Raw genomic sequence first — 21,296 nt, 5'->3', positions numbered from 1 at the left:
GAGGGCTAGGCTATAGGGCTGGCTGCTTTTGACTAGCCATTTGGCCGGTTCTCTTATTTTTGGCTGGATGGGGACCACGAGCCATTTGGCCTAGCCCTCGATTAGAAACGGTTTTCATATCAAAACGGGCTATTTTTAACCTTATGACCCTTTGGCCGGATTGGTTGGAGATAGCCTTTAGACGAGTTGTGACCTCCGTAACTCCATTAGACGTTGGAAGAAAGATCTGGACGTTGCGTGGTTGTTTTGCAAGATCTCGCTTTCAGTTTGTAGAGTGGATCAAACAAAGATGTATTCAGCGCCGGTATAGTCTATTTAGCTAAAATTTAACATCCGCTCAAATTTAGTAATATAGTTACAACTCAAATATCTTTGATCTTCTATCAACTTTCAAATGAAACAACAAATCACAAAGAGTTTACCTCTTTGGGCTTTAGTCATCAGTCAGTTAATAAAAATTGAAGCTGTAGAGATTACAGCCTGCAGATTCTTTGAACGTTTACATAAGACAAGGGACCAAACGAATCGAAATAGCGGGAGAACCATACGTTAGTCACATCGTCGTCTTCAGTCGGGTTTCTTCAAGTTCAAGCAATTTTCTACTGATTGGCCGAACAATTCGCGGACCTCCCTTAATTCTTTCTCTGGCACCAGAATATCATTGAGATTGTTAGTTATCACAGCAGCCAATCAACTTTTATATCATGTGCAGGGAGTAGTTCTCAAGAGCACAAGTATCATAGAATTAGAAAGACGGAAGGGAAAGATACACCTGCAGCTTCGAGTTGTCTCTGGAGTTCTTGGCCAACAGCATCATTTTCAGGCCTAAAAAGTTTCACCAAAAATTGAGAAAGAGGTACCGTATGAACTTATGAAGCCCAGTCAAATGAAGTAACACAGAAATTAAGATCTTGGATGGAGAAACATATGAACCCCATACCTGCAGTTCTGCAATCCGTTTCAGCTGCCCTTCTTCACCTCCATCGGCTAATGGAAGTGCTGCAACTAATGCATCAAACTGTGCAAGAATCAGGCGGTAGTATCTTAGTTGAACAGCACAAGAGCGGAACGAATTGATAAACTAGATGCTATTGACAAATTCAACTCATATCAGCAAAACTTAAGCAATTACGATGCCAATAATTGGGCCACAAACAAGCCTAAACTATCACATTATGCCAAACCCGGTGGAAATGTAAAAGTATACTTTGTATTAAAACAGAAGAATTCATTCAGGAAAAAAGCCATGTGCACGAATGCGCTGTTTAGAATATGGTAACTTGGGTCGCCATAAGTTACAAAATTTTGAATACTTGACATGAGGGTTATCAAACACGGAAACATGCTGCACCTGCTTAGCAGCCTTAACAAGAGCTGCGCCCATGAGCTTGGGTTGTTGGGCAAAATCAGCAGCATCCTCGGTAGGATTAGCTGGCGGTTCTGGGTAATTTGGTGAAAGTCGGACTGGAGGAGAATCCCTTTGTAGTGTCCCAAAGGTATTGAAGGTAAGAGAAGCAATTGTGTTCACTTGTCCCTGTAATTGGGAGATTATATCCATCGAGCAAGCTCGCCCTGCCACGAAATTTACAGAGATAATAGGTTACCCAACTCTAATACCCCATACATAAACTCAAGAAAACCAAATACAATATCCGTAATGTGGCTGAAGAAAACAAAGAATCATAGAGCTAGTCATTACTAAATCTCCAAACTGAATATTTTTTGTTTTTCTCCAACATTACATTTACACCTATCAAATAAGAAGTATCCCAAACACAGGATAAAAGATCGATCCTTCAGCAAGTTACCAACACAAAGGCATGAATCAAGCTTCATATAACACAGATTTCCGACCACATTTTCAAAACCCACTAACGCCCCTACATGAAAAATAAAAAATAAAAAATCTTGACAATGCAGTTATTTTCTACAATGTATATACTCTCTGTCTGACTAGGGTCAATAAAAGGGAGAACCCACAAATTTTAGAGAATCGAGAAATAAACAGCAATGAAAAGAGCCTAAATTTCTGTTTGGAAAGAGAGAAAATTGGAGCTCCGATGAACAAAGAGAGCACGGCGGAAGTGGAAGTGTATGGCGGCAGCATCGGTGAGTTTTTCGAAAATCTATGGGGGCATATGACACTAAATTATACCAATTGTATCAGAGAAGAGAAGAGAAATTGTACCTGGCTACTGAAACGTCGTCGTTGGAAGAGGTGAGCGTCGTAGCGACGGAGGTCTCTGCAACTCAGAGAGAGGGGCTACTAATTGAGAAGCCGGCGGCAAGTGGTAGATTGTAGAAGCTTCGAAGTCTTTGGGCCAGCCCACAAAAATTAGTGATCAACATTTAAGGGCCTTTGGGCCTGTCATGTAGCCCATAAAGTAAAAAAATTAAAATTAAAAAAAAAAACAACGAGCCGTTTTAGGCTTTAGCCCTTGAGGGGGTTTTTGGGAATGCAACAACAATTTCCTAATATGCATGAATGTCCGTCTCCTGTACATTGACATCTCCCTGTCACCGTTGGATCCTCGATCGTTGGGATTTTGCTGCACATCCGACGCTCCATTTGTCGGGTGCATATTGTAACCCAAAATATAGTAGCATTTTACATTTTCTAACCCTGATTCTAACCCTGATTTGCAGTACTATCAGACTCAATTCATCAAAACAAAAGCATAAAGAAAATTGTTCGATTCAATGAACACGTTTGCTCGCCACCCTTACGTTGTAGAAATCATCACCACTACATCGATTAAATAAGTTTAAATTTTAAAATTTATATAACAAAGTAGATTAAATCGCACTCATCTACCGTAATCATTGCGGTGGTGATGTTCACCACACCTGTAAAGGCCGTGGTTCATGAAAAACAACACACGCAATACTACAAAAACCAAAATATTCGAGAAGGCTTCCATGAATGCCGTAACCTCAGCAATACAAAACTACATCCAAAAGTACTTCTCCAAGAAAAAACCAAAAATACTCGGTCTCAATTCAAAAACAGTATCATAATATTATTATCGGTCTCTAGAGTCGAATACGGAAAAAAGCTCAACTCAGCTGTACCCGATTTGTTGCTGCTGCTGCTGCTGTGGCTGCTGGTAATTACCGTACCCGGCAGCAGGATAGCTTCCATAGTACACGTTAGGGTCTTGGGAAACTTGTGCGTACCCATAGCTATCGGGGGTAGGTGCATATCCATAGTAGCCGCCGCCGCCATTCCATTGGCTTGGATCTGCCTGGGGCTGAAAAACCCATCGTAAACATCAGTCGAGTTCGAGGGCATCTACAAAGTTAAACAGCTTTATGTTCAAGTATAGTACGCACCTGCTTGTTTGAAGGACTGCGCCCCCATGAAAGACGGATATTTTGTGCACCCAGCTGAGATCCATTTAGTACACGCAATGCTTCTTCGGCACAGCTTCTGATGACGCATAAGCACAAAACAGAAGGTTTGATTCAGTGATATCCATGAAAACAATCCCCAAAGAGAAGACTAGCAGATCCGCTCACCTGTCTGCAAACTGAACAAACCCACATCGCTTGCCCATTGGTATCTTGACATGTACTAGCTCACCGTACTTGCTGAAAACTTGTCTCAAATGGTCATCAGTAACATTACCATCCAGATTACCTACAAATATCTGCAGCAAAAATATTCAAAGTCACAAGCATGTGGCTGAAAAGTAATTTCAAAAATGGAATAAAACACAAAGTACCCACAGTTGTATTGTTCGGATCACTCTCATTCTTTGCACCCTGAGAATTTTGATATGAAGCTGCATATGAAAAAGTTCAACTAACAGCTGAGATATGCAGAATAACATTTCACAACCCCCTTATGCCATCAATAAAAGAAACAAAAGCAAGTGTAGACAATCAGACATATTTTCTGGCCATACGTTCTCCCAAAAAAAAAAAAATTAAATAAAAACAATGTAATCTATTCACTGCCCATATGCGTTCAGACCAGACAAACAAACTAACCACTGCAGTAATGCAATAATCTTAAGGCTTATCAACAGAATTAAGAACGTCTAACCACATTGTGCCACATGTTAAGGGACCCAGCCTTCTAATCCCTAAACAAACACAATCTGCAAGGTCTAACCAAAATATAGTATGGAAACGCAGATTAATCCTGGTGAGCAATGCCAGTATCAAATCTTACCCAGTAGTTTCCATCAGTGTGGATGATTCTTACGCTCACATTACCCTCACATAACAAACAAATATTACTGACAAAAAAAATTTGGTCACAAATACTTCCCTATGCTAAATCCAAAACAAAACAGACAAAAAAGAGACCATGCTTGGCCTACATGCGAACTGTTTGAGCTGACTGTGCTTTAATTGTAAGAAGTAAAACAAGGAATAAGATTGTTCGAAGGCTGACAAACCATGGATATCGTGATGGTCGTGCCACATTCCTCTGTTCTCCTTGGTCAGAGGTTTGAAATTTAGAATGTACAACATTTGTTGTCAAAGTTGCTTAACTGCTTGGACAGACTGGTCCTTTATCAGTTACCTAAGTGACATTGTTATCTACATGAATTATCAAGTTCACAAATTTAGTCCAATGAATCAATCAACTCGAATTAAGTATATGTGCATGGTTATCCAGTTGAACCAACATCCAGCCCAGTCTGGTTTAAAATATAATGGTAAAACCTAGTCAAATATCATAGAAAGTCTAAATTATGAGGTACTGACAATGATGGCCAGCCAACTAGATAAAGTTCCAGGAAATTCCAATGGGTTGCAACAGGAACTCCTTCCAGAACCTTTCCTCAGGAATTGAAGACAACAGGATTAACCAGCGTCAATCAATATGTGGACCACTAGGAGGAATAGTAAAAGTGAACGAAAATGTAAAGGGCAGATGGGGACGATACGTAAGGAATTAAAGATGTAAATATTTTAGAGGGCACTTTTTTAGCCAAACAACAAGATAACTTAACCACCAGTATACAGGTATCATACTCAAGTCAAACTAGAACAATCACAACATGTAACTTCACTGAAAGCTGAACCACCAGAACGGGGGCTGGAAAAGAAAATTTAAAATTCAAATCAAAATGCAGCATAACAAATGCCACATAAGAATAAAGGCCAGTACAGTTAAATTTGAAACTGACCTAGCGAGGCCACGCACTAAGGGGAGACCATTTCAGCTGAAATCAGTATCTGGCCCTTAGATGACAGAGCCTCCTGACACCCTGCTTTGAGACAACAGGAGTTCTATAAGTTGTCAAGATTTTAATATCATTTACCTTTGCCCAAATTTTCTATTGAAATTATATGAATCAAATGAATTGGAAAGCACTGCTCATCGTCGAGAGTAAAGCTCAAACAAAGCAAACTTAGCCAACTGAAAAGTAATGTTTCGCACATTGGATACCATATCAGAACCGGAATGCACTACCTTACTATGGCGTACTAGTAATTCATATTGGGGAAAACACAAAAGGGAACACACCAGTCATACAGAAATAACAACCAATTAAAGTTCTTATACTCCTCTCCCAAAATGCAACACAAAAATAATTGCATGCAGCCACAACCAAAAAGCCATACGTACATGAATGAAACCATATAGAACATACCATTTGAATACTGCTGACTGCCCCCGGCGTTTTTGTTTGCTGCTGGTCCAATTCGCATAGGCCTTGTAGAGCATAGAACTCCATTCATCTCAGTCATGGCACGCATCTGTTCAGACTCATCTCCAAACTTAACGAACCCATACCCCTTGGTGCGCCCTGTGAGCCTATCAATGACGACCTTGGCACTCTTACATGATGGATAACGGGCCCTGAATGTCTCTTGTAGCACATAATCCGTCACATCAGCAGCCAAATCTCCAACAAATATCGTATAATCCGGGGTATCATCAGAACGTTTCTCGCCGGTAGATGCCCAGTTCAATCTAAAGTTCTGGGCACCATTTGGCATTGGAGTACCATTGAATGCCTGAAGCACTCTTTCCGCAGCAGCACGGCTATTGAATTCGATGAACCCGTAACCCTCTGATTGACAAGTTTGCTTATTGCGGATGACTTTCACAGAAACAACCTACAACACATAATTAACAAGAAAATAAATAAACGCTAACCTCCAATTATATAATTATAATTCCAAGAAAACACTTGTATATCTATATCCTTAAATACACAGAGATAAATATCAGAGCTTTAAACGTATACGTATATGAATGTGTGTGTGTGTGTGTGTGTAATTCGGTGTGATTATAAAGCAAAACAAAAGATCTAACAGACTAATGAGAGAAGCAAAGAACCTCGCCGGTGTGAAGAAAAATATTGAAGAGATAGTTCTCCTCCATCCAGTACTGCAGGTCGCCGATCCAAAGCGTGCGGACCTCGTCGGCGGAGGCGGGCTGGGAGTGCTGGGGGAGCTGCGGAGCCGGAGGGGCCACATGCGACTGCGGGGCCCACATGGCAGGTGCCTGGGCAGTAGGTGGTGGCATCATCATGTAGGGCTGCGCGGGTTGCTGGCCATACTGCTGGGCGGGCTGCTGGCCCAATGCCGACGGAGCCACACCGCCTGCACCCGGTTGCATCATCATGTGAATGTAGAGAGAGAAAGGGAGGAGAGAGAGAGAGAGAGAGACAGAGAAACCCTAAGGGAGAGGACGACAAGGTCCTGAGAGAGAGACAGAGAGAGAGAAGGCGACAAAAAGCCAGCCGGACAGATTTTAAAAGCAGAGGGATTAGATTAGGGATTTGGATTTCCTAGGAGCAGACACGTAAGCCGCTCGCGTGGCAATTTTTTAATAATTTGGGCTTGTCGGTGGATGTGGCCCATTATTGTGGACCCTATTTTATACCACCTGGGCAAAAACTAGGCCCAATTAAATAAGGCCCCCAATAAATGGACCCATGTTACATGTGTCCACAGTGCATCGGCTCCAATTTTTATGGCTCAAATTAATAACTTTTTCATTTTTCTGGTAACAAAAAAGTTTAAGAGGAGATTGGCTACTCTTACCACTCAGCATCAGGCAAACCTACAATCTCAAGGTAGAGTGACTTACTCTTGGCATAGAACAGCTACCATCGATATGGATTTACATATAAATCGCACACCAACAAGAACTGCTGGCAACTGCAAATTATACCTTTTTATTTTAACAAGTACCCTTTTTTATTTCTTGTCCAAATGGTACAATTAAAACACTAATCTGCCAAGTGATGATGATTTATCTCGTCTATTGAGCAATGATTTGCGTCTTACTTTTTTCAAAAAAGTTATTATTATGAGGAGAAAAAGCGTTCGAACTATTACAATAATGTTTTGCGTCTTACTATTTTCCACCACGTAATAGTCCACATCAACGTCTTTTAAATTTGTATGAGACAAAATGAGAGACCATATATCAATCAACAAAAACATTTAAATAAATCTCTTGTATCCACTAAATCAGTGTCATCTCTATTTGTAGGAAATGACCTAGTGCCCAGTTGGTTTGGCCAATAGTGGGTCAAGAAATATTGAACGGTGATCCAACCCGCCTGTTGTCTCATTTAACTACATTTGTTCCTGTAATCCATAGTCTAACAGAATGCATAACAACATAGCAAGTTAAATAATCAAGAATTATCACAACAAATACAAGAGCCGTTATATTCAATTATCATCTAGTCTCGTATAAGTACAACTTGCAATGCACACGGCCCAACGTATTGGACGAGTGGCTTGACCCACCCTTGTGAATTTTAGATTTCGTCATAATTTGGGCCAATTTTCATATGAGCCCGACAACCGTGAATACAGCTTTGACGAATGAAGACCGTGAAACGATAACACAGGTTGCTCGCACGGTAAATTTTTTATCCCAGTTTTCAGCTTCACTCTCACTTGCGAGTGTTGCCCACAAAAAAAACTTCAAATGCTTCAATCTTCCGCGATGCTCTGGATCTGAGAACTCGAAAGAGAGAAGTAAAGTCCTCAACTTTTACTGGTACGATCACTAATGTTTTCATCCATCAAGTTCTGTAAGTTCATTTGATCCCCATTTGCTTAATTTAATTGGGATTTTCATGTAATTTAGTAGCTTTTGAAGTGAATTATCACACCTCCCGTACTTTGGATTTTGTAGAGTTTCTGGGTTTTTTTTTGTCTTGCAAGCAATATGTATGAATGAACAGATATTTTGGGTTTGACTGGATTTGTTGGATTTTTACGTGAAGCAAAGAAAAGGGCAGTCATTTTATGAATTGGGTTTTTACTGGTGTGATCAAGGAGTTGGTTAGATCTTTGTACTTGGGTCGAAATCGAAAATCGAAATGGATTTGCATTTGAAGAACTTGTTCGATAGATTCCAGGAGCAATTTGGGTCCGGTCCGGGGCTTGGTCCCGGATCAGGGACATGTCTTATGAATGTGGAAGGCATTGCTCCAAATTTTATCAAGTCCATCTACAAAGCTTCAGCAGCTCTGTATAGGACTGATCCCTGGAAAAGGTTGTGTCCCGGGCATATTTTTGGTGTCCGGGTTGGGAAAGATACCGATTGGTCTGGCAAGAAACAGCCTTTTCCGTGTGTTCAATTCGTTGGAGGGGATGGTGGCGATATAGGGTTTCATATGTTTCGGTCTCAAAGTGATGCAAAGAAGATGACTGGCTCGAGAGAGACAGTTCAGGTGCCAAATGTTGAGCTTTTACGGGTCACATATGAACGGGAGGCATTGATGTTTCCCTCGAATAGGAAAATGATCAAATCTTTGTCACTCGAAGTGTCAGGGAGTGATCGCTTCCCTGTCATTGATGTTGCCAGATGCACGTCATCAGGGAGTCTTAGGTTTAGGCATCCAAGTTCTGAAGAGCTTAAGTTTGTGTATGCATTCATGAAAGCCATAGCTCTGGTGCACCCATTGCTGCAGGAGGACAAAGAAGGCGGTCCAAAGTGGTCAAGGTTAATGCACTTTGAACCGTTTATTGAAACAGTTGATGTTCAGTGGCCACAAGAAATGGCCAAAGGTTATGATCTTGTTGCAGTTACAATTTCACACCCACCTGGCCAGGCATACGAAGAGAAGGCTAGTACAACGGCTAGCTCAACCCCAACCAAATATGCAGAACTGTCAAAAGAGGAGAGTTTTGTTGATATAAAAGTCTACTTAAATGGCAGCTTGAAGCAGTGTGCAGCATGTGAGAAAGAAATCTACAGTGAACAGGCTCTCTCTTGTGGACAATGTCGAGCTGTGGTCTACTGTAGTTCTGTCTGCCAGAAGCAGCATACGAAAGAAACACATAAGAGTATGTGCGGTCTTTACAAGGCTATGATGGAAAGGGAAGAAGAGCTTGAGATGAACATCTTCATGTTTGCTTGTGATGCTGATCAACCTTGTAAATGGCTTGAATCATTGGGTATCCATCAGAAGGGCATGTGGAGGAGAAAGTGCAGTTGCTATTCTCATTGCCCTTTCGGTCTTCTTCCTGTTAAAGGTGGACTCTGGGATGCTTGGGGAGGGCTCAATGATGAAGAGTTTCCACGCGACTCATCTTTTCAACATCATGTAAGAGATGGTATGTCAAGTCCAATCCTCCTCTCTGGTTGGTCGGAATACTACAACCTTCGGTCACTGCCATTGTCAAGCCCTGTTGCTGATATCCTCTCTCACCCATTGACGGTTTATTACATATTAACGACTCTCAACATCAGCTCAAAGAACTTACTGCAGAAGGGCAAGGAGGTGATTGTTCACTACCTAGGGCCAGAGGGAGAGTTGGATTGGATGCCGGCATTTGCAGAGGTTGGTCATTTGCTCAATGGATTGGGGAACGTGCAAATTGTTATGGTAGGTTCTGAAGTTCCAACAAATTTGTCGGGGACAACTTCAGGTATCGGTAGCAGGGTGAGGGTGAATCTTGTCAGGGGTGTTTATCAGGAGGAAGCCTCCTACCTACCTCCACCCCATGTCATTGTTGCACTGAACTGTGGATTGGATAGCTATGCAAATTGGGGTGGAGCTCTTAATTCAATCAAGTCCATGGCCGTCCCAGCATTCTTCACCGATCAATCTGAACTCTCGTGCGTAAACGCTAAACAGGCTCTACGAAGTGCTGGACTGCATATCACACATCCTGTGACTCCAAATCCTTTCCGCTCGCCAGTGAAACATCACGAGCCTTCCAGCAATCTTCCTTCGTACAGCAATGGTTTTGTGCTTGGAGTAAATACATGAGTTGGCAACCATGAAGTTTCAAAATTCAATCTGAACTCTTTCTTGTCATGATAATTGTATTTTTAACCTTACTTTTTTGTCCCATTGAATTGTAGTAGCAACCTTGTTGCATATTTGATACTCGGAAGATTTTGTAATTTTTCGGTGCGGTCGTTGCCTCATCGTGGTATTACAAATCCGCTTGTGTAACAAACGTGTATCTTTTCGTTAATACTATATCCCAAGATTCATAATATATCAATCACATTGCCCATCTATATTATAACACGTAAATTAACACAATCGATCGATTCTATATGGCAGTCAACATGAATCTTGCTCAAAAACTTGAGGCTTGCCTTTCAGGTAGCTATTTTGCCAACCCATTACAATAAGCACTTTACTAATAAGTACTCTCCACAAAAGCAGATTATAGTCTCTTTAAATTAGCGACTCACAAGATTAAAACTTTTCAGCAACTTACCCAAAAGATGGAAGAACAAGTTGCGTCAAAGCTTGAATACTAGCCAATAAAAAATGACGGCTCAAAGTTAACCTACCTCAGGTCCAAGTTGCCCATAGCCCCAACTTGGCCGCCAGGGTAGGGCCTACAAAAGCTAACCAACCACCGTCCTTTTCCTCCCTATCAAGGCACCTCCTACCGCATCCATCCCATTTTAGGATTGCAGATTTTAACTTTCTGCAAAAGCACTTCTTGTTGGCTCAAAAGCACTTCCTTCTGTAGGCTCTTGTAAACTAAAGCAATGGAGATCCCTGCCTTCCACCCTTACCAATCTGTCTTCCCTTCTCATCTCATCTATCCATACCATTTGGTCCCAGAAAACTACGTGCACTGGACTGAGACCCCCTGAATCTCACATTTTTACGGCTGACCTCCCTGGTAATTTCAACTATCCCTCTTGGTTTCCGAGAGAAACTTACGTACAACTGGATGCCGGATTGTAGCGGCAATATCTCAAGTAAATCACGCACTGTCACGGTGTTGTATCCGTCTTATGTGACAGTTTGAGATTGGCTTGGGATAACACAACAGGCATCCACTTTTGTATGGAAGGGAAGTTCCTTATATTTGACAACTTAACAATAATATTAATCGACCCAATTTTTCTTTTCTTTTGTTGGTTTTTCGTTTTTATTGTTTTTTTCTTGAAGTGATTTTCGCGCATTTTTTTTAATAGCGGTGAAACTTTGGTTTTGGTGGTTGTTATATATGATTTGAGCAGGTGTGAGGAAAGAGGACATAAAAGTAGAAGTGGAGGACTCGGTGTACCTCATAATTCGAACAGAGAGGATCGAGGAGGAGTCCACAGAGCAGCCCAGCAGCAGGACCTTCATGAGGAAGTTCCGGCTTCCGGGTCGGGTCGATATCGAACGGATTTCAGCCGGATATGAAGACGGAGTGTTGACAGTCACGGTGCCGAGATATCTGAGGAGGGCTTTCTTCATTGAGCCAGCTGATGTGCCAGAAAGGCTTGAAGTTCTTGCAAGGGCTGCTTAGTTTTAGTTTAAACATGGCTAATTAAAATAAGATTAATTAGATAATAATTAGTTGTGCTATTTTTCTCTTCGATCGGGTTGAAAACCTTAACAAAGTTTTTATCGAGACCCTCTGTTTGTACCCTATCCTCATTGATGTACATATTCTATTTATTATTAATGAATATCGTATTTTTTCAACCAAAAAAAAAAAAAAAAAAAAAAGTTGTGGGGATTCTATTTTTGTTAAGCTAAGGATTGGTGGATTGTACTTGATTTGAGTTCTCACATTATTGTACAAATGTTTTAAACTATTTTATGTATTCCTCTTTAATTTCTTGCCATCTAAAGTGATGTTGAACGAGTTTATTTATTTGGTTTTATTAATTAGGGTGGTTGAATACAAAATGATGTAAATCAAAGAAGAATAGTCTAACTACTAGAAAAATTGTTACCTATCGATTATTGTAGCTTCAGTCGTCATGATTTGACGCATTTAACTACTACTTACAATTCAATGACGACAACTTAATTAAATGGACTAATAAAAATTGGCTTTCAATGGATTAATAAATAAATAAATATATATATATATATTACGAGCATTGCACGGTAAAATTTTTAAAATGTTAATAATAACACTATCAAAATATAATTGGTAAAAAATATTCAATCTCAAACAAAATATCTGATGTTGGTTAGAAGAAAATTGAAATACCTCTATAAATTTTTGAAACGAAAAGCTTCTGATACTATTCACTCTAACGAAAAATCACATTTTTACATTAAAAAGTCAATCTTGATACTATTCATTTTACTTTTTATTTTATTCTTATAGTTAAAACTCAAAATTTTCAAATATTTTTATTAATTTTTCTTAAATATTTTAACTCTAAAAAAATGTATCATCGTCGTCACCAGCTGATATCTTTCTCATAAATTAAAATAGAATGGACAGCATAAAACTTGTTGTGGCCGCAAAGAGGATAAAATGTGCAGGTCACGAGAATAAAAGACGGTTCATGGGGTTTTGTGTTGGGGATCGAATAATGCGATTAAGATATTTCCAAGGTAGATCCAAAATCTCTTGGGAATGCTATATAATATTATCAAGATAACTGGAGGACCGCAGGCTGCAGGCATAAGGACCACAAAACTCAATAGTTGTCTCATCCGATCACACAATGTTAAGTCAATATACTGCACGTGACATTGAATTATTTAGATATTTTATCGCAAAAAATATTCTCAAAATAATCAAAAAATTATAGTCTAAACAAAATTATATTGTTCTTAATATTAATACGTGAGGACGAGTTTTAACACAACGAACAAATTGTTCTTTTGTAACTAAAATGTCACGAATCTGAATAGTGAAATAATTTTTTGCAAAACAAAAATAAGGTTACATACGATAAACGCTTATTTTCAACCCTTACAAAACTAAGAACCTTGTTGACTTTGAATGGATCTTCAGTTTAACACATAAAAAAACGAAAAAAATTATCAAACGAAACTCATAGAATTAAGCACTCCATAGAAAATTTACAAAACCCATCACATGCACTCCAAGCTAATAATCCATCGCAGCGGAAGGAAGAAAGAAAAAAAAAAAAAAAAAAAAAAAAACCCAGCATTCAATTTGAGGTGCATCACCCAAATCAAGTTGCCCTGTCCTTCTCTCTCCCCCCATTGAACGTGTAAATTCAATGGCAAAATACACACGTCAGCATTACATCATAACTAACCAAGGTAACTTTTTACACTCTGGAACTCAACAAGTTACCCTGGTAAATAGTACTAGTACCTCTGTTTTACCATCTTCATAATTTCAACAGCCTCCCTTAATCTCCTTTCTGTAGCTTCTCTAGCAACTGCAACTTCTCTAGCAACTGTAACTCGGCCGGCATTCCTGCATTAAGATTAAGATGGTACTAATTAGAGCTTATCGATCGTTTAATTTAAGTTTCCGAAGAAAAAACGAGAGATTCTTTGCTTAAATCTGACCTCTTGTCATTGTTGCCAGCCTTCCTACTAAGTTCCTCAACAAGATTGTGTAGCCTTTTCAAAAGAGCGGGTGATTTACGCACAGCTTCAACGCCTTTACGGCTAGCACAAACCTTCTTCAGAAGTTCGGAAGCGGTGAAATAACCCTCTTCCTTGTTCCTGAAGTTAGGGTAAGTTATTAGCCGTTGAACCATGATAACGAACGTTCATTTTGGCAAATCATACTTGAAAGTATATGGCTTACGAACCTTACAAACTCGCATACAACAGTTTCCACTGATCCCGGACTGTCAATTAGCACTTCTACCAGGTGTGGATAGCGGGCAAGGTTCCTTAGAGTTGAGAGCACGTGTTTTTGAACCTCCTGATCGGGTATACTTCGGGTGGCTGAGCCAAAAATCTTCAGCAATGTTTTAATAGCTCCTTCCTCCACAAGTTTTTCACAACATTTCTGAGAATGTGCAGGTGGCCTTGTCTGCAAGTAGGATTATAACGTAAGTACACCATGCTAGGATTACATTTCATGTAGGAATAATGGAAAGACGTGAGTTTAGAATCATGAACAAACCATGGAAATGTTATTGAGTCTATTCTGAAATGTAAAATTAGCGTAATGCATGCAAACTTGGATCAAGAAATGTTGGAAATGAAGTGCATCATACAATCACTGACAACTTACCCAAAGTAACACAAGTGTGAAGAATGCTGCTGATACTTTTCATTGTTTGTAGCTCTGAAAGTGCTGCTACAAGTCTGTTTATAATCCGCAATGCTATCATCTACATTCGTGGCAGACTTTTGCACTCTCAAGCGCAGCTCCAGTAGCTGACCTTCCGTCTCTTTCCTCCTTAGAAGGTAGCCTCTCCAGCATGACTGTCACTCAAAATCGGTTCTTTTAATTTACTGAATTCGGTAATAATTACAAAACAGTAGCTAAAACGATATGTACAAAAATAGCCAAAAATAATTCTACAGACTACAGGTTTTTTACCCTGTTTGACCTTTTGATTCATAACAGAAACCAAAAACAACGGAAGGAACATTATGTGAAAGTAATACATCAATCGAAGGTCCAGCTGCTAGAAAATTCTTTCGACATTTATGTAACTCCTAGTTTTTCATAAATGCAGTGGACTAATACTTCAGCCACATTAACTGGTAACATTAGATTTCTACTGAATAAAAGAAACTAATGAGAACAAATGAAGCATTAAGAGATATATCTTACTTGTATCACAACAATACATTGCCTCTCTCTAGCAGCTTTTTGCCTAGCAAACCACCCTCGAATATGAGACTGAATAATGACCGCAGAATTCGTTCTAAAGTTTAGTGACATAACACTCCTCCACCACCTTTGCAATTTCAACACAGAGCAAACAACTTTATTTAGTTCAGCACCCATATAAAGGGCTCCTGTGCTATTCAAAGGACAACCATTGCGGACGATTGGGCGTAGTGAAGCAGCACCTGCAACAAACCAAGGCCATAAACATTTGTAACTATAAGTTTCTATTCAAAGCTAGAACATGCAACACAAATAAATAAAATGGGTAAGAACCAGTCGGGAAAGGTTGTAGTAATATACCTAAGAGCCTATTTCGACTGATCTGCCCCCTGACTATTCGTTGAATTTCCACTGCAGCTTGTCTATGACGATGAAATGATTGACGCCATATCAAGCCTCGAATAGCGCTTTGGATCTTTACTGCAGCCTGTCTTTGACACGAGAATTGACTTCTGATCAGCCAACCACGGAAGTATCTCTGAAATCATTTAAGCACACTACTGAGACATGATACTTGCACAATAGAAAAGGGGAGAAAATTACAGTCAATCATCTAGATAGTATAAATACCACTACAATAGAATTAAGTTGCATACAAAAGATTGCTTTAATATGACAAGGTTTCTGCTGCCCTATATGCTCAGAAGACATGGAGAAATACTTACTTGGATTGCAACAATGAGAAGCCTATGATTTTCAGCACCTTTCCGGGCAAAACACCCACGTATATAAGATTGAATGACAGTGGCTGAAACAGCTGCAATTTTGTATTGCTGATAAGCCTTCCAGCATTTTGACATTCGATAAACACTTTGGATTTTTATTATTGCTTGCCTGTTAATATGAAACCTCCTCCTCAAAAGCCAACCACGAAAATGACTTTGAATTTTAGTTGCAGCGGAATGCTGATAGAGAAGAGAATGACAGACAGAAAAATTCTTCCATGCAAACTGGATTTTAATTGCTGCCCTTACTTGAAGATCACGCGCAACACTTTCTTCGCACAGATTGCAAGATTTATCTACAAGAGTAACCCCATGAATGTATCTCAACCTTGCAAGCCACCCACGAATATATCTTTGGACAACAATGGCAGCTTTGACTAGATCAGGAGCAGATATATCATGAGTTACAATACTTCCTCCCTCATAATTGCTTTTTTCAGTATTTTCTGCCCTTACTTGAAGGTCACGTGCAACATTTTCTTGGCACAGATTGCAAGATTTATCTACAAGAGCAACCCCATGAATGTATCTCAACCTTACAAGCCACCCACGAATATATCTTTGGACAACAATGGCAGCTTTGACTAGATCAGGAGCAGATATATCATGAGTTACGATACTTCCTCCCTCGTAATTTCTTTTTTCAGTATTTTCTGCCCTTACTTGAAGATCACGTGCAACATTTTCTTGGCACAGATTGCAAGATTTATCTACAAGAGCAACCCCATGAATGTATCTCAACCTTGCAAGCCACCCACGAATATATCTTTGGACAACAATGGCAGCTTTGACTAGATCAGGAGCAGATATATGATGAGTTACAATACTTCCTCCCTCATAATTGCCTTTGTCAGTATTTACTGCAAGTATCAGATATGGATTCCTCCATCAGAAAGAGAACAGTATATACCACGCTTACGATACAAGGACCAGAAATAAATTGACAGAATAAAATTACAGGTAAGCAATAAACTCTCCTCTGAGTGACGGAATACAAATAAGTCAAGAAAATCAGGGAAATAAAAGAAATGAACTCTGGAGTCAGAGAACTGAGTGAAGAGAGAGGAACTAGCAAGGGGTAACAACAAGAAATGGCAACACGACGGACATTACTCTGGCATTGAGCTACAGAAGATAATACAATTACCTTTTTCAGTATTAATGTTATCCTTATTCGTAGAGAGGTTAAGCGAAGTCGGAGAAGTTGGTTTTGCAACAGATTTATGGTTCCTTTCAGCCATATCTTGCCACCAGGCCTGAATAGCCTTAAACTTTCTTACAGAATCTGTTTGTATATACAAACATCACAACAAATGAAAAATACAAATAAGGCAATCAGTTTCAACAAATGAACAAATAAAATTAGCCTTGAAGACAGATACAGAAAACAAAGGAAAGAAACCTTCAGTGTGGTGGTCATATGTTTCCTCTTCGATTTGTGTTGCTTCGGGTCTTACATAGCATCCCATACATGTATATTTTCTGTCTGTACTTTGGCAATCACAACCCAAGAGTTTATGGAAATTTAATTGGTCCTGCCAAAGAGATACTCAATGTTAAAGTATTATGACAACAGCTGAATCCATTCTTCCACCATAATAAAATATCAGCTCTTTTTAAAGGATAAACATCATCTATTGCTATTACCATATTTTTCTTGACAATAAGTTGAGATGAAAGGAACACCAATAGTATCACCACACTCCGGTCATTTCGTGCACCGTTGTATTCAAGAATGTCACTAATTTGCAGAACCTGTTGAAATATTTCAAGATGATTGTATATTAAGCTGGCGAAGGTATTCAAATGGTAGGATTTGGCAAATTTTAAGCTAGATGGGAAGTTCACGAAGAAGTGAAAATGAAGAAAAGACAACCAGCACAAACCTCTGGAAAGTTTCCCAATAACGTCAACAATTTCTGGGACAATAAAAAGTTGTGCACTGCATCTGAATAATCAGTGGCCAACATGATTGATTCTTCGTGACTTGATTTATTACGATCCTGTAACATATAATTTAACGTGAATGAAGAGAGGAAACTAAATCTCTATGTTCACAAAAATTATAGAAGGTAAATTAAACATTTAGTACCTTTGATGACCGACCACAACATAGTTGCTTACGAAAGTAATAGTCCAGCAAGCACCATATGGCTTTTCCATCAACCAATGAAGCAAAACTGTCAACCTTGCAATCATAATTTTCACAAATTGCCTGAAAACCCCAATAAAAACGATTATCAGGAGCAGAGCAGTGATTTTTTGTGTAACTTGGACAAATTGCAGATTGTGTTTGTTAAATTGCAAAAGAATGCTATTCAAACCTAAGAATAAGCTGATAAACTTTCAGCTATATATTAGCAGCAATACCTGAATCCACTTTAAAATCATTTCCAATGAAGAGGAATCAAAACTGATCTGTGAAACAGAAGAGAAATGATTAAAGGTCAATTTTAATTGAAACTCTAGATCATGTAAAAATAATACCACAATAATATTAAAAATAACAGAAAAGGGAATAAAAATAGGACCAACAGGTAAACTAATAAGAAACTCATCCTCATTGAAACAGACATACCACACTGCCACGAATTTTGCAAATTTCCTCAGCTAAGTTTGCTTTCTTGACCAGAAGCGGTAGCTGCAAGTTCAATGACAAAGTTAATGAAGAATATTACCAACAAGCAGATAACGGTAAACTCATAAACAATTCTTAACAATAGGAGGGAGAAAAAAGGAACAGGCCTGCAAATGGACAAACGTGTTCCAGAGCAAGGAAAGAGTAAGTTCCTTGTCCCCACCAGCAATATCATCTGCCACAATCATCATTCCATCTTCATCATGTAAAACAACGCCAGCCTGTTTAAGGTACTGCAGGGCAATGCCACAATTTGCCATGTTCTTCTTAAGCGTATCTGCTGGAACAACCATTTTCTGTTCACCCAATGCAACAGTGAAATCACTTACTAATATAAACATTCTGTTAAACAATAATTGTACCTGCCTATTTATTCAAAGTATAAAGAAAGAAAAATAACAACCGTGAGGATAGAGGCGTCATCTAGCAAAAGTTGAATGGCTCTGCACAGGCGCACCCCATCTTGAAGATCAGCAAATAAATCGGTAACTCGAAAGTCATATTCAACAAGTGGATGCTGCACAATAACAAATATCAATCGTCGATTAGACAATGTAACAATAATTTTGTTGATACTAAAGAATGAAACATTATGCCTCATCATCAATGGAAATGGCCCAATCGTAAACAGATCTTAAAAGACACTTCTTTCGCTCACATCCTGAAAATACACACTTAAACAGAATTCGATGTAAATGAGTGTCACACAGTAAAATGAGCAACCTACCTGCTGATAGGACACTTTGTATCCTAAAACCACCAAATGTGCTGAAATATTACCTTCGCCAAGCATGACATCAGATGACAGAAAATCTAGTTGAGAACCACAATGAAGGAAAAGTCAACCCTATAGTTCAAACAGAACAGTTACAAAACAATCAACGAGCAACAGAGAAATGGAGCGATGTTTACCATGAATCACCTGATGACTTGATTTAATATGAGATTCAACTGTAAACAATAAAGGAGAACCCCCATCCACTCCATCAATACCATACTTAAGAGAAAGACTGCTCTGGCATTTCGCTCTATCAAGGATAAGAGCGAGCATCAGAAATCTCTTCAAAGTGACATTTCCCAGAGCTTCGTAATAACCCGGTCTGTAAAGACCCTCAACCTTCTTGTTGTAAGCATAATCTTTCGCTAGACCCGAATGTGCAAAAAATTGCTTTTCAATGATCATTTTCAGAAACCTGAGTTCTTCATCAGAATTAGCATCTGTGTCAGACAACAAAGAATCACCACCAAAAACAATGTACAATCCAATTCGAAGCCAAATTGGGTTATAACTCATGAGGATTCTAGTGGCCTTCTCCTTCAACCCAAAATCTGTAACTAAAGGGCAATGTGCCTTCATCTTTAATCTCCCTTCATCAATATTCTGCGTAATAAATAGAACAGTCAACATGTTGGCCAAATACTAAAGTTTTCTCTAACTTTCTTAGCAACCAAACAAATGAAAGGTAAATCATACGAAAGATTCTGAGAATCCAAACCTTTGCTACATGAGTCATCGCATCGAAAACCTCCTTGCAACTGCCCATGCTCAGATAGAGTCGCATCCTCTGCGTCAAATCATCAACACTGCACACATGCTCCAACGAAGAACGCAGGTTCAAATACTTGGAGCTCGAAAACGCTACAGCGCTCACGGCCCGCCACGAAGAGTCTCTCTGACGCTTGGGGTCCCGCCACGCCGAATCGACCCCAACCGCACTGCCGGGATCACTATCCCTCTTTCCCTTAGGGAGCGTTCCCGTGCGGTCTCCATCGACGGACAAATTGCAGCCGCAGGATGTAGGGTTTTGGAAGAGGAAATTGAGCCAGATGGAGAGAGACTTGGCCAGCGACTTGAGCGATTGCTCTTTCTGAATTTGGGCCTTGCGGGACGATTGCGACTGCTCGAGCTCAAAGGCCTTGAGTTTCCGGGACGCCGCCTTTATCCGGCCAGAGTTTGATGGAGCGAGAGACGGCCGGCGGCGAAATGACGAAGAAGTACTAGGGGTTTGTTTCGAGGCAGTGAAGAATTTGGGGCCGGGGGACTGGAAATTGGAGATTCGTGAGGAGGCTTTAGGGGTTTTGAAATTGGTGATGTCTTTGAAGAGGGTGGAGGGGTTTCTGTAAGGCGACGGCGACGGAGAAGGCGGTGGCTCTCGGCCTTCCATTGGGGGCTTCGCTGCTCAGTCTGTGGCTGAGTAACGCGAAGAGGGGTTTGAATTTTGACTTGGTTTGAATTTGAAATGCCCAGAAGAGAGAGCGGGGATGGCGATAGACGACACTTAATGACCAAAACAACCCTAACGTCATCTTTTATATTTCAAAACCCGAAAGTGAGCCTAGTGGGCCTAGTGGGCCTTGAGGCCAACAACATGCGAGCCCAATACTATAAAATTACTATGACACGTCAGCCCAACAACGTCGTTGGGTCAATGCAAAAAATGAGGATCCTCTTCGAATTCTCTATGTGAAGATCCTCTATTTTCTATTACTTATATAAAAACAAAAGTGATGTTCCATTTATATTCCGGTAAAATAAAAAAAAGTTCCAATGTCAGGATCTTCACAAAGAAGATTCGAAGAAAATCCTCATTCCAATAGGAAAAGAGAGGATTGGTGCTTTTTTTTTTTTTTTTTTTTACTTGTTTTTACAGAACAAACGCTCGCATATATACAAAATTTGACATGAAGAAAAGAAGAAGGGAAGGCAATGCAATACAGGTGCGTCCGTTAAATCCGATGATAAAATTTATATATATCGATGACATTATCGATTGCATTCCGTAGATTTGCAAATCATTTATTTGCATTATGGATTTGATTGGTACATATCTTTGTATCTGATCATACATTTACCGTATGGATCTGATTTGCAGACAATATTCCTACCACACGTTCTCATGGGCAGAGTTGCGCAGCTGTCCGAGCCTCCCACAAAGGCGGCTTGGGTGGTG

At 39.7% G+C, this 21,296-nt stretch overlaps 5 protein-coding genes across 10 annotated transcripts; 2 read left to right on the top strand and 3 right to left on the bottom strand.

Moving 5' to 3' along the window:
* Positions 1–320: 320 nt before the first annotated feature.
* LOC103948162 (mediator of RNA polymerase II transcription subunit 21) lies at positions 321–2,751 on the bottom strand. The gene is made up of 5 exons (XM_048591276.1): positions 2,189–2,751; positions 1,352–1,572; positions 940–1,018; positions 773–823; positions 321–644 (listed from the first exon to the last, which is right to left on the bottom strand). The coding sequence occupies exons 2-5, from the start codon at positions 1,556–1,558 to the stop codon at positions 568–570; spliced, it is 414 nt and encodes a 137-aa protein (XP_048447233.1). The 5' UTR covers positions 1,559–1,572; positions 2,189–2,751; the 3' UTR covers positions 321–567.
* Positions 2,752–2,902: 151 nt separating this feature from the next.
* On the bottom strand, positions 2,903–6,698 carry LOC103948161 (polyadenylate-binding protein RBP45B). 4 transcript variants are annotated; one of them, XM_018647708.2, is made up of 6 exons: positions 6,305–6,696; positions 5,613–6,081; positions 3,730–3,785; positions 3,520–3,650; positions 3,334–3,430; positions 2,903–3,251 (listed from the first exon to the last, which is right to left on the bottom strand). In XM_018647708.2, exons 1-6 carry the CDS (start codon positions 6,590–6,592, stop codon positions 3,063–3,065), a joined length of 1,230 nt encoding a protein of 409 aa, XP_018503224.2. In that variant the 5' UTR covers positions 6,593–6,696; the 3' UTR covers positions 2,903–3,062. The 4 variants fall into 4 exon arrangements, 2 of the variants coding, with proteins under 2 accessions (XP_018503224.2, XP_009357435.2); XR_007260821.1 differs by lacking the exons at positions 2,903–3,251; positions 3,334–3,430 and adding exons at positions 4,407–4,551; positions 5,145–5,225 and having other exon boundaries at positions 3,575–3,650; positions 6,305–6,698; XR_001953272.2 differs by lacking the exons at positions 2,903–3,251; positions 3,334–3,430 and adding an exon at positions 5,145–5,225 and having other exon boundaries at positions 3,569–3,650; positions 6,305–6,698.
* Positions 6,699–6,842: 144 nt separating this feature from the next.
* Positions 6,843–10,452, top strand: LOC103948160 (zinc finger MYND domain-containing protein 15). 3 transcript variants are annotated; one of them, XR_007260820.1, is made up of 2 exons: positions 6,843–7,987; positions 8,126–8,268. XR_007260820.1 is itself a non-coding variant. In XM_048591275.1 (2 exons), the coding sequence occupies exon 2, from the start codon at positions 8,313–8,315 to the stop codon at positions 10,209–10,211; it is 1,899 nt and encodes a 632-aa protein (XP_048447232.1). In that variant the 5' UTR covers positions 7,799–7,987; positions 8,202–8,312; the 3' UTR covers positions 10,212–10,452. The 3 variants fall into 3 exon arrangements, 2 of the variants coding, with proteins under 2 accessions (XP_048447232.1, XP_009357433.2); XM_048591275.1 differs by having other exon boundaries at positions 7,799–7,987; positions 8,202–10,452; XM_009359158.3 differs by having other exon boundaries at positions 7,799–8,021; positions 8,202–10,452.
* Positions 10,453–10,665: 213 nt separating this feature from the next.
* On the top strand, positions 10,666–12,031 carry LOC103948158 (15.4 kDa class V heat shock protein). The gene is given in 3 exon segments (XM_009359156.3): positions 10,666–11,056; positions 11,058–11,091; positions 11,435–12,031. Coding segments are annotated over 3 exon segments (411 nt in total). The 5' UTR covers positions 10,666–10,954; the 3' UTR covers positions 11,710–12,031.
* A 1,159-nt stretch (positions 12,032–13,190) lies between these two features.
* Positions 13,191–20,612, bottom strand: LOC103948299 (abnormal spindle-like microcephaly-associated protein homolog). The gene is given in 20 exon segments (XM_048590936.1): positions 13,191–13,572; positions 13,695–13,853; positions 13,943–14,164; positions 14,370–14,464; positions 14,466–14,567; positions 14,923–15,164; positions 15,283–15,460; positions 15,648–16,567; positions 16,855–16,992; positions 17,110–17,242; positions 17,355–17,462; positions 17,594–17,710; positions 17,800–17,922; positions 18,078–18,125; positions 18,286–18,348; positions 18,453–18,641; positions 18,749–18,862; positions 19,073–19,158; positions 19,258–19,726; positions 19,842–20,612. Coding segments are annotated over 20 exon segments (4,260 nt in total). The 5' UTR covers positions 20,511–20,612; the 3' UTR covers positions 13,191–13,487.
* Between the last annotated feature and the right edge of the window lie 684 nt (positions 20,613–21,296).

This window comes from the organism of the source record quoted next, unplaced genomic scaffold (genome assembly GCF_019419815.1).
Source record: "Pyrus x bretschneideri cultivar Hongxiangsu unplaced genomic scaffold, Pyrus_bretschneideri_v1 Contig33, whole genome shotgun sequence".
NCBI lineage: Eukaryota > Viridiplantae > Streptophyta > Magnoliopsida > Rosales > Rosaceae > Pyrus > Pyrus x bretschneideri.
The sequence above is the reverse complement of the archived record's forward strand: the minus strand, read 5'-3'. Positions and strand labels throughout refer to the sequence as shown.